The 11,842-nt window shown below is 33.5% G+C and overlaps 1 protein-coding gene across 1 annotated transcript in view; it reads left to right on the forward strand.

Moving 5' to 3' along the window:
- The window catches only part of tinagl1 (tubulointerstitial nephritis antigen-like 1), a 32,008-nt gene extending 22,306 nt beyond the window's left edge, over window positions 1-9,702 (forward strand). Inside the window, exons 10-12 of the mRNA XM_073822124.1 lie at window positions 474-597; window positions 6,071-6,116; window positions 6,209-9,702. Coding sequence (XP_073678225.1) covers window positions 474-597; window positions 6,071-6,116; window positions 6,209-6,376 — 338 coding nt within the window. The 3' untranslated portion in view covers window positions 6,377-9,702. The remainder of the gene's footprint in view (window positions 1-473; window positions 598-6,070; window positions 6,117-6,208) is intronic.
- The last annotated feature ends 2,140 nt before the right edge of the window (window positions 9,703-11,842 follow it).

An 11,842-nucleotide genomic window follows, 5' to 3' on the forward strand; every position in this document is an offset into this window, starting at 1 on the left:
CCATATGGCATTTAGTTTAGACAAAAGGCCTAAACTCTCCATATATGCAGTTTATTCTTGAAAAATGTCCCCTGCAGTAATATGATGAGGGTGTGTGTTTCTGTGTTGTTCAGAGCGACTCCGTGATCCTGTGCCAGTGTTCTGTTGTATTGTTCCAGACAGGAGGGAACTCTGGATTAATGCCAGATTTCACTTCTAATCTCTGCAAAAAAATCTGCCTAACCTCTGGCTTATATTGAGAAACAGGAGATGAAAAGATAGCCCTAGTGTGCAGGAGTGTCATTAGGCTCTGTTTACTGACAGATCAGATTTTGATTCAATGACAGATTCAGTGACGTCTGAAGGTCAAATATCAATCTGATTAAACAATGGAGATCAGCCATTTATGGACATAGATTCAAGGTTTCTTTTCATTACTGTACAATTGTAATGATACATAATGAATGTTTGTTGTATTTGTTTTCCCTTTTTAGCCATCATGGAGGTCCACGAGGATTTCTTTGTATACAAGAGTGGAATTTACCGACATACGGATGTCAATTACCACAAGCCATCACAGTACCGCAAACATGGAACACACTCGGTCAGAATAATAGGGTAAGCCCTAGCGTTGCATAACCTTTCATTTCAGTATTTGGAAGTGTTTTCAGAGGATGTTCTTAGACAACAAAAGGCCTCTTTTTTACCATTTGTCATTTCATGATTCTGATAGATGGGTTCTTGAAAAATTTGTTAAAATCCAAACTAAAAAGTTCCTAATAATTCACTCACCTCTATGCCATCCAAGATGTTCATGTCTTTATTTCTTAATTTGAAAAAAAAAATTAAGGGTTTGAAAAAAAAAAATACATTCCAGGATTTTTTTCCATATAGTGGACTTCAGTGGGATCCAATGAGTTCAAGGTCCAAATTCCAGTTTCAATGCAGCTTCGAAGGGCTCTATACGATCCCAGCCAAGGAATAAGGGTCTTATCTACTGAAACAATTAGTAATTTTCTAAAAAAAACAAAAAAAAAACATTTGTATACTTTTTAACCACAAATGCTAATCTTGTACTAGCTCGTCTTGACGCATTATGTAGTCATGTTGAAAAGTTCACGAGTGATGTAGGAGGAAGTATGGCTTTTACCAAAAAAGGTAAAACAAAGATTTAGTTGGAGGAAGTTTTTAGCCCTACCCTACCTTTATGAACCGAAGTGCACAAACGAAGAACTAACCACATGTGGCCGTGATTACATAATACTTGAAGATGAAGAAGCACATCTCGGAGCTAATGCAAGACGAGCATTTGAGGTTAAAAAGTTTAGAAAATGTCAATCGTTTCACTAGATAAGACCCTTATTCCTCAGCTGGGATCGTGTAGATCCCTTGAAACTGCAATTTGGATCTTCAACCCGTTGGTCACTATTTAAGTCCACTATATAGAGAAAAATCTATAAAATATTAAGACTTATTTTTAGCCCATTTTTCTTAATTTACCTCACTAAATATAATAAACGAGATAAAACAATTTGCTTAATGGGTAAGACAAATACAATTTTATAAAGAAAATTTGTGTATTATATAAAAATAAGTCAAAATGTGCAACTTTAGTTTTTACTCTTTAAATGAATCTTGTTTTAAGTATCTTTTTTAAGGATGTGACTTTCTTCTGACCTGAAGTATTTTATTTGAAATAATGATTTAAGTAGACAGGAGTTGTCTTTGCATGACTGGTGTCATCACCATGATGGCCGTGGAGTGAACTAACTTGCCTTGAAGGGGCTTGACAATATTTAAGACATAAACCAATTTAGAGAAACATAATGGCCCCACTTGTCTGCTGTGCAGACATGTTTTTCTATTTCTAGCAGACAAAACACCTGGATTACTGGCCTTCCAGTCCCACCCCCAGACACACACCCCTCAAATCATTTGTCTGGTTTAGCTATACTCACTCATACATAACACACCCTAATAACCCTACTTTTCATTTAGTCAGCTTCTCTACAGAGACTACTGCTTTTAGATTGCTCATCAATTTCCAATCATTTACTCTTAAAGAATACAACAGATTAAAGAGTTAGTTCACTCAAAAATGAAAATTAATGTTATTTTCACCCTCAGGCCATCCTAGGTGTATATGATGTATATGTCTTTCAGACGAGTTATATTCAAAATTGTACAGTTTCTGGGTGTATGTCGTAGGACATATGTAGCGCAGGGGTGCTCAACCCTTTTCCTGGAGATCTACCATCCTACAAAGTTCAGCTCCAACCCTCATTAAACATACCTGAACCAGCTAATTAATCTCATAGGCAGCACTTGATAATTACAGACAGCTGTGTTAGAACAGGACTGGAACTAAAATCTGCAGGTAGGTAGATCTCCAGGAACAGGATTGAGTTTACAGGAACAAAAGAAAGCAAAGTTTGCTTACTTTAGCGGTCTGGAACAGCTTTTGAGTACAACAGTTAGTGCAAGCTAGAGAAAAGTGGTTAATACGTTTTAAATATGGATATTTTTCGTACAAAAACACATTGATTTGCTACAGGAGGCCTTTATTCACCCCCTGGAGCCACGTGAGCCACTTTTTTTATGGATCGATGCTCTTTATTGGACTGTTGAACAGAAACACCCACACACTGCCGTTATAAAGCCTGGAAGAGCCAGGATAATTTTTTAAAATAACTCCAATTAGATTTGTCTGAAAGAAGAATGTCATATACACCTAGGATGCCTTGAGGGTGAATAAATCAGGGTAATTTTCATTTTTGAGTGAACTAACCCTTTAAAGAGCACTTGGTTTAATTCAGACAATCAGACAAAATAGTAAGGATTCACTTTACTTTGTCATGCAAAACTTTGTTAAACAAGGGGTAAATACGATTTATTTTATTTAAACTTCTAAAACACTCTTTCTAAAACTGAAGCATTTTTGAACAAATGTGCCTGAGATTCTTGCTGTGCATAAATGCCAGGTTCTTTCATGAAACTCTAGATGGTGCAGGCTGATGGATTGTTATCACAAACTGATGATATTCATAGCTTTAAACTATTTGGCACATGCTGATTGGCTCATGTTGCATACAGCCAATGAGTTTGCTGCTTTACATTAAAATGGCTGGTTGACATTCACAAGAGCATTTCGCATCACGCTTTCAGAGTTCCTCTGAAACCCTCCACCTCCCCAGCTCCACCTGTACAGATCTGCCACGAGTTATTATAGATGCTATTTGTACAGCCGCAGTATGTCTTAAATACTCACAGCATCGTATCGGTGTATGTATTGGCAGTCGCAAGTTCCTGTACTTGCTTTGCAGCAGCAATAATCTACAACAACAGCAACTAACAGCAGCGGCAATTCAGCAGCGTAGCAGATCTATTCCGGCAAGACTACATACATTGCCACATCCATTACCATTGTCATGATAGAAATGTGGTTCTTGAATTGTACAGAAGCACTATAGTTTTTCCCAGACAGGAATTGTTTAGTTAGACATTGAGAGGCACGGTCGGGTCAGGCCATGTTTCCCCAGGTATGTCTCTGGTAACCTCATCTGACCTGCGGCTGGTGTCTGTGAGTGTGACATGCTTCAGTGGTGACGGCGATATCAAGCGCGAGTCTGTCTGAACCCTGGCTTTTCTCCTGGCCTCCTGTCACTCGCTGATGCAGTGGTTCTCGTGCTGCTCTAGACGGTCAGAGGGCACTGTATAGCCCTATGAAGTTGGCATACGGGGCGCAGCAGCAGTGTTTTTACTGGGAAAATCCCACCGTGGTGCATTGGGCTAAGCCCAGGGCCTGGGAAAGTTTGTGGAAAGCTCATTGATGTCCAGTGTAATGGAAATGGTATTGTTCGGTGCAGACAGAGAGGCCTAAACCCAGCGCAGGTCAGTGGTTGGTTGGATGTGGTGGTATGTCTGTCATTGTCCAAAGCCAAGGACAGAAACCATGGTGAGATAAGAGCGTAGCAGAACCCTGAACAGCACTTTTCCTAGCTTTGGCAAACACACAGCCACCGGTTTTGACCCTCCAACTCTCCCATGTATGTTATATGGAGGCTCATTGCTTTTTTAAGTGATTTTGTTTGTTATTTTTCAGAGTGTACTGAATAGCAACTTCCCCCCTGTGGGGATGGAAGGCAGATAAGTATTATATTTGGGAACAGAATGATATGTTCCCGAGACTTGGAACACTTCCCTTAGAAGAGACATGGGCTAAGCTATATTTATTCTAGACATATACAAATAAATGGCCCCCTGACGCATGTAGTGATTGACAAGCTGAATGTTCTGAACTCAGATAAAAAGACATTGGAGGGGTCAATGGCTTCCTCTTAATACTCAAAGAGCCAGGACGGGTGGAGAAGCACAAGGAAGTTCTTGGCATGGTAAAGGTTCAACCCACCAGATTGTTGTTGACTTGAGGAGATGTAAGGGGGCGGGTGTGTGCTGCTTCCTGATGCTCACGTCCTTCCTCTCAGAAATGGACACAGCACTATTTGCAGAATGTGTTTTGGTAGTCGAAGGATTTTTACTTTCATTTGTGAATATTCCTAAAAGTTTTTGTCTTTTTTTTCCTTTAACAACATCCCTAATTTTAATTAATTATATTTTTCTTACCCTATTTTTCTTAGTTTAACTCTACATTTTCAAAGGTTTTTGAAAACCATTAAAATAAATAAATAAACAAAGTTTATATATTTTATTATATTTCATATTCTATTATAAAAAATGCCAAAATATGTAATTAAATGTAACTTTCTACTGAAATCTCTCAGGTGTAAATATTTCTGAAAATTTTCGTCTTTTTTTCCAATTACAACATTCTTAAAGTTAATTAATTATATTTTTCTTACCCTATGTTTCTTAATTTACCTTAGCATAAATCTACATTTTCAAACATTTCAAAAACATTACAAAACAAAGAATAACTAAATAAATAAACTAAGTTATATTATTATCCTATTTTTCCTAATTTACCTCAGCATAATCTACATTTTCAAAACCATTTTCAAAAAATAAATAATAATAAAAAAATTATATTATATATTTTATATTATATTATTAAAAAGACAAAATATGTAATTAAATGTGACTTTTTACTGAAAGCTCTCAGGTGTAAATATTTCTGAAAATGTTTGTCTTTTTTCCCCAATAACAACAAATTAAAAATTAATTATATTTTCTTACCCTAATTAAATTTTCTTAACCTATTTTTCTTAATTTACCCCAGCATAAATCTACATTTTCAAACATTTTTTAAAAACATTACAAAATAAATAATAACTAAATAAATAAACATAAAAGTATATTATAATATATTATTATCATATTTTTCCTAATTTACCCAATTAAAGCATAACCTATATTTTCAAAAAATAAATAATGAAAAAAAATAAGCATATGATTATATTATGTTATTACCCTATTTTTCTTTTTTTCTTTTTTTCATTTACCTCAGCATAATTTACATTTTCATAATTTTTCTTTAAAAAAAAAATAAGTAAATGAATAAATACACAAAGTTTAGATATTATATTATATTCTTACCATATTTTACTACATTTACCTCAGCATAAATCTACATTTTAAAAATTCAATAAATAAAGTTTATATTATATTATATTAAAAAGACAAAAATATGTAATTCAAATAGACTTTTTACTAAAAGCTCTCAGGTATGACTGTCACTCAAAATTTTTGTCTTTTTTACCAAAAAAAACAACAACATTCTTTATTTTAATTAATAAAATTTTTCTAACTCTATTTTTCTTAATTTAACTCAGCATTATTCTACATTTAAAAAACAAAAACAAAACTGTTTTCAAAAAATATATAACAAATAAAAAATAAGTTTTATATATTATATTATAGATTTTTCTTTTTTTTTTGGTTTTTAAAAATATCCTGCATCTTTATCCAACTTGAGTTGGATGTGTACACCTACTCCTTTCCATTCTTTTAATTATTTTTCCATAAAATCTGATCAATGACGGCATTGATTTTCGAGCCTATTCTTAGAGCTGATTTGAATGCTAATGTCTAGTGAATGCACAAAAGCATATTGATTTTTACTGCACTTTTCCAGATGGGGCGAAGAAAGAGATTACAGCGGCAGAACACAGAAATACTGGGTGAGAAATGATATCCATCTGACATGCTTCAATATTTTTCTCTTCAACAGAAGCTTTTACACATCTTAACCAATCTCTTCTTCACTTCACAGATTGCAGGCAACTCATGGGGCAAGAACTGGGGCGAGAATGGTTACTTCCGAATCGCCCGTGGTGTAAACGAGTGCGAGATCGAGGCGTTCGTGATCGGCGTGTGGGGCAGAGTCACCATGGAAGACATGCACAACCATCATAACCACCATCACGGACGCCGCAAGTAGAGATCTGCAGTGTATGATTTAAACCACAAAGTCAATCAGGTCTTTTGCAGGTTTGTTAGAGTCTGATTTCCACCAAACTGACCAAAGCCCAGTGCCTTCTCAATATCTCCTCACGCCTTACGCATAAAAAAAAGTGGTGTCCATTTCCCCCCTCTGTCCAAATACACATCTCTAATGGAGTTTTAGATTTGGAGGAATGTAAAACTCCAGTTATATCGTCTTATTGGTGGAAACCGGCTTGTGACACTCCTTAACTGGACCTCAAATAACAGCCACAGACACGGGACTCTGATGCACTCAGGACTCAGTATCCAAAGACACACTTCACAGGCACACATGCGCTCGGCATCACAACGTAACTGTCTTAAATGTCTAATATAGGGATATATTAGGATGTGTCTTTTGTTTTGTGTCTTTTTCCTACTTTTGGGAATCATTAAACGCCAAGGCAGACAGTCAGACAGCACTCCATATGTTCTGCTAAAAGCATAGAGGGATGGAGGAACACCAGGATGGCGGAAGAAGAAGGTTTTAGGACCAATAATTTATTCCAAAAAGCCTAGAATAGATTTATGACAGTTCTCTGCATTCCGTTGAGATTAAAGTTGTTTTAAAGCATTTTAACCCACTCCAGTCTTTGTTTCAAAGTATGCTTCTGTTAGGTTGGCTGTTAAATAAAGTTAAAGGAAAGAAGGAACAACTGTTATTCACTCTCATTTTAGAAAATAACAAGAAGCAAACCAAAAAAAATGTTTTTTCATGCTACGAGACCAAAAAATGGACATCGGTTACTGCAATTTTGATCCAATCCATACGAATTTAAACGCTGGAATTGGTTTGGTCATGTAACCTAGAGCTTAAAGTGACTTTTTAGGGGCAAAGACAACTGTTTTTTTTATCAGGACCTTTGGTTGAAACTGTTATAGTGTGTTGGTTTGTTGCGCTGGAAAATATATATATACATATATAATATATATATATATGTGACCCTGGACCACAAAACCAGTCATAAGGTTAAATTTTACAAAACTGAGCTGTATATATAATATGAAAGCTCAGTAAATAAGCTTTCTATTGATGTATGGTTTGTTAGGATAGGACAATATTTGGCCGAGATACATCTATTTGAAAATCTGGAATCTGAGGGTGCAAAAAAAATCAAAATCCTGAGAAAATCACCTTTAAAGTTGTCCAAATTAGGTTCTTAACAATGCATATTACTAATCAAAAATTACATTTTGATACATTTACAGTAGGAATTTTACAAAAAATCTTCATGGAACATGATCTTTACTTAATTTCCTAATGATTTTTGACATAAAAGAAAAATCAATAATTTTGACCCATGCAATGTATTTTTGGCTATTGCTACAAACATACCCCAGCGACTTAAGACTGGTTTTGTGGTCCAGGGTCACATATAAATACCACAGATTCAGTGTAAGAATAAAATCTGCTCAAGTCTTAAGCTATTGTACTCTGTGAACTAATAAGATTGTACACGAACATTGACATAAACCTTATTTTTTGTTCTTGTGTCTGTTTTGTTGAATTATTTAATTGATTGCTATTACCATTAGTATTTAAAAAAATACTACTTTGCTTTTCATTTATCTAAAAAAGAAAAAAAAACTTACAAGATGAGATTTTTAAAAGTGTAAAGAAGCTAGTGGCTACTACAGGGGCGAAAGTCCACATGGGTTTGGGTTCAGTGCTGAATTACTACTGTCTTGCTATATGCAGAATCTGCACAATGTTAATTATTTTACCAAAAATGTTGACCTGAATAAGATATTTCATGTAAAAGACGTTAACATATAGTTCACAAGAGAAACTAATAGTTGAATTTATAAAAATTACCCCGTTCAAAAGTTTACATACTCTTGATTCTTAATCAAAACTGTGTTGCTACCTAAATGATCCACAGATGATTTTTTGTGATAATGATAGCTGTTCATGAGTTCCTTGTTTGTCCTGAACAGTTAAACTGCCTGCTGTTCTTAACAAAAATCCTCCAGGTCCCACAAATTCTTTGTTTTTTCAGCATTATTGTGTATTTAAACCATTTTCAACAATGACTGTATGATTTTGAGATTCATCTTTCAAACTGAGGACAACTGCGGGACTGAAAACCTTTTAAATTTAAAAATCATATTTTTTGGGAAACATGTATCTTCTGTAATATCTGAAGGGCAGTACTAAATGAAAAAAATAAAATGATATTTTGGCAAAATAAGAAAAAAAATGTACACATCTTCTTTGTGTTCAAAAGTTTTCACCCCTGGCTCTTAATGCATCATTTTTCCTTCTGGAGCATCAGTGAGCATTTGAAACTTATGTAATAGTTGCGTATGACTCCCTCAGTTGTTCTCAGCGTGAAAAGATGGATCTCAAAATCATACATTTATTGTTGGAAAGGGTTCAAATACACAAAAATGCTGAAAACCCAAAGAATATTAAACTCAAGAGGATTAAAATCAAGCATTTGTAAACTGGGTCTATTTGTTCTTGTGGGCTATATGTAAACGTCTTTTATGTGAAATATCTTATTCAGGTCAATAACATGCATTTTGGTTTCAGATTCTGAAAGGTGTATGTAAACGTTTGACTTCAAATGTAAATCAGGCAAGATTTATATATTATAAGACATCATAGAGCATGTTTACTTCTCAAATATCCATTTACACATATATGGAGATTAGTGTGCATTAATAAGCGTGAGACAGCTTATTGCTCGCTGACTATAATATCGTGCATGCACCAGAGCTCCGAGCAACCCCATCTGCTGACTTTGATAATGATAATGTCATTATTATGGTGACATGACTAATTCAAAAGCCTTATGACAGGCATTTGATTCGGCAATACACACTCACAGACTAAGACAGGGTGTCTTTCAGTGTAAATTCAGCAGCAGATGCTAGATTCTGCCTACCGGTCCATTAGCATTTGATGAAATGTGTTCTCTATTAGTCATGCAAGAAGTTTCTATTAAGATAAAGCAGTTAAATGCAGCCAGATGAGTCCAGCATATGGGCTCATATCATGAATATTCAGTGTCGTAATATATTGGCAGATTTTACATTACGGTTCATATTATACCCTGATTTGAGCCCAAGCTGGATCGTTCTCATTTAGACATTGTTCAGTCTTCCAGTTCTGTAATTATGAATTAATACTGTGTTATTTAAGAACAAAGTCTGTTTGTAAATCGCTGGTTACTACTGTGCAATGTTATCGTGTTGTTTCTCGTATTGTCTGTACACAATGCAAACCACTGTAGTCTTCACTTGTGTGACGCAATAAAAGTCCTACAGCCCACATCATTCATGCAAACCTGTTTTTTTGGCTCAAATAACTTACTCTTTTCATCGCCTGATAGTTCATATCTGTTAATACGAATTGCTTAGTTCACCACAAAATTCCGTAATTAATTACTTACCCTCATGTGGTTCCAAACCCTTAAGACCTTAGTTCATATCCAGAACACAAATTAAGATATTTTTAATGATATCCTTAGCTTTCTAACCCTCCATAGACAGTAAACCACATGGACTATTTTAACAATGTCCTTACTGCCTTTCTGGGCCTTGAAAGAATTTATCTTTAATGTGATTGTGTTAAATGACCAAATATTAGTTATCAAAAGGATGCAATGATGTTCAGTTGCTTGTTTATTACTATTATAAAGTTAAATCAAATCATATCCAATTAGTTGTTTCGCACAAAGTAATTACATGTTAGAAGTTAATGTTGTTTATATGGAAGCCCATTTCCACCACGTAAGAAAAAAATTCATGCCTTAAAAAGTCAAAATTATGACATACTTAAGTATGTCATTTCGACTTAAATCATAATTACAATTTATCTTATAATTATGACTTAAGTATTAATTATGAGATAAAAAGTCAAAATTCTGACTTTAAAAGTCGTAATTATGAGATAGTCAAAATTGTGAAATACTTGTCAATTATGATAAAAAATTTGAAATTATGACATTCTTGTCATAATTATGAGATTAAAAATTAAAACTGACACTTAAATCATAATTATGAGAAAAAAAATAGAAATTCTGACTTTAAAAGTCGTGATTATGAGATGAAAAGTTGAAATTGTGACTCGAAATGACATACTTATTACTTAAGTAATAATAATGATAAAAAGTCAAAATTATGATTTAAAAGTCGTAATTATGAGGTACAAATTGTGGCTACTGTAGGTTGAAATGGCATGTCATAATTATAAAAGGTAGAAATTATGACTTTAAAAGTCAATAACGATAAAAAGTTGAAATTATGACCGTCGTAATTACGAGATAAAAAATATGACATTTTTAATTGATAAAAAGTAAAAATTATGACTTAGTAGAAATTATGACTTTAAAAGTCAATTATGATAACAAAGTTGAAATTATGACTTTAAAAATTGTAATTATGAGATAAGTTGAAATTGTGACATATTTAAGTCATAATTATGAGATACAAAGTCGTGATTATGAGAAAATTGTGACTAAATCGAAATTACATAAGTCAAAATTGATAAAAAAGTAAAAATTATGACTTTAAAAGTCAATGATAGAAAGTTGAAAGTCTTAATTTATGAGATAAATTGAAATTGTGACATACTTAAGTCATAATTAGGAGATAAAAGTCAAAATTATTACATACTTAAGTCATAATTATGAAAAAATTCTAAATGAGGACAAGTCATAATTATGACTTAAATTGAAATTATGACTTTAAAAGTCATAATTATGAGGAAAAATTTTAAATTCTGAAAGTTGTAATTACGAGATACTGGTTTCACAGACAGGTCTTAGACTAAGCCAGGATTAGGCCATAGTTCAATTAGGACATTTCAGTCATTTTTATAAACCCGCCTTTGAAAAAAAATTACTGGTGTGCATCTTGAGACAAAACAAAGGCGCTGGCATGTTTTTAAATTAATCAGTGCAAGTTTCTTTCAGTTGAAACAGCTCAGACTTACATTTTAGTCTGGGATTAGGTTTAAGCCTTGTCTGTGAACCCGGGGGTAAGTGTCGCAATTATGAGATAAAAAGTCAAAATTGTGAGATACTTAATTTCAACTTTTTATCTCATAATTATGGCTTAAGTATGTCACAATTTCAACTTGACATACTTCACAATTTCAACAATCTCGAAATTACAACTTTTAAAGTCGTAATTTCAACTTTTTATCTCGTAATTACAACAGTCATAGTTTCGACTTTCTATCTCATAATTATAACGTCATAATTTATATTTTTTATCTCGTAAATAAAACCGTAAAAATTATGACTTTAAAAGTCAATTACGTTATAATTATGACAAGTCATTTCGACTTGTTTTAAATTTTAACTTTTTATCTCATAATTATGGCTTATGACTTTAAAAATCGCAATTATGAGATAAAAAGTTAAAATTTAAAACAAGTCGTAATGACGTAATAATTTTAACGTAATTGTCT

This window comes from Garra rufa, chromosome 17, assembly GCF_049309525.1.
Source record: "Garra rufa chromosome 17, GarRuf1.0, whole genome shotgun sequence".
NCBI lineage: Eukaryota > Metazoa > Chordata > Actinopteri > Cypriniformes > Cyprinidae > Garra > Garra rufa.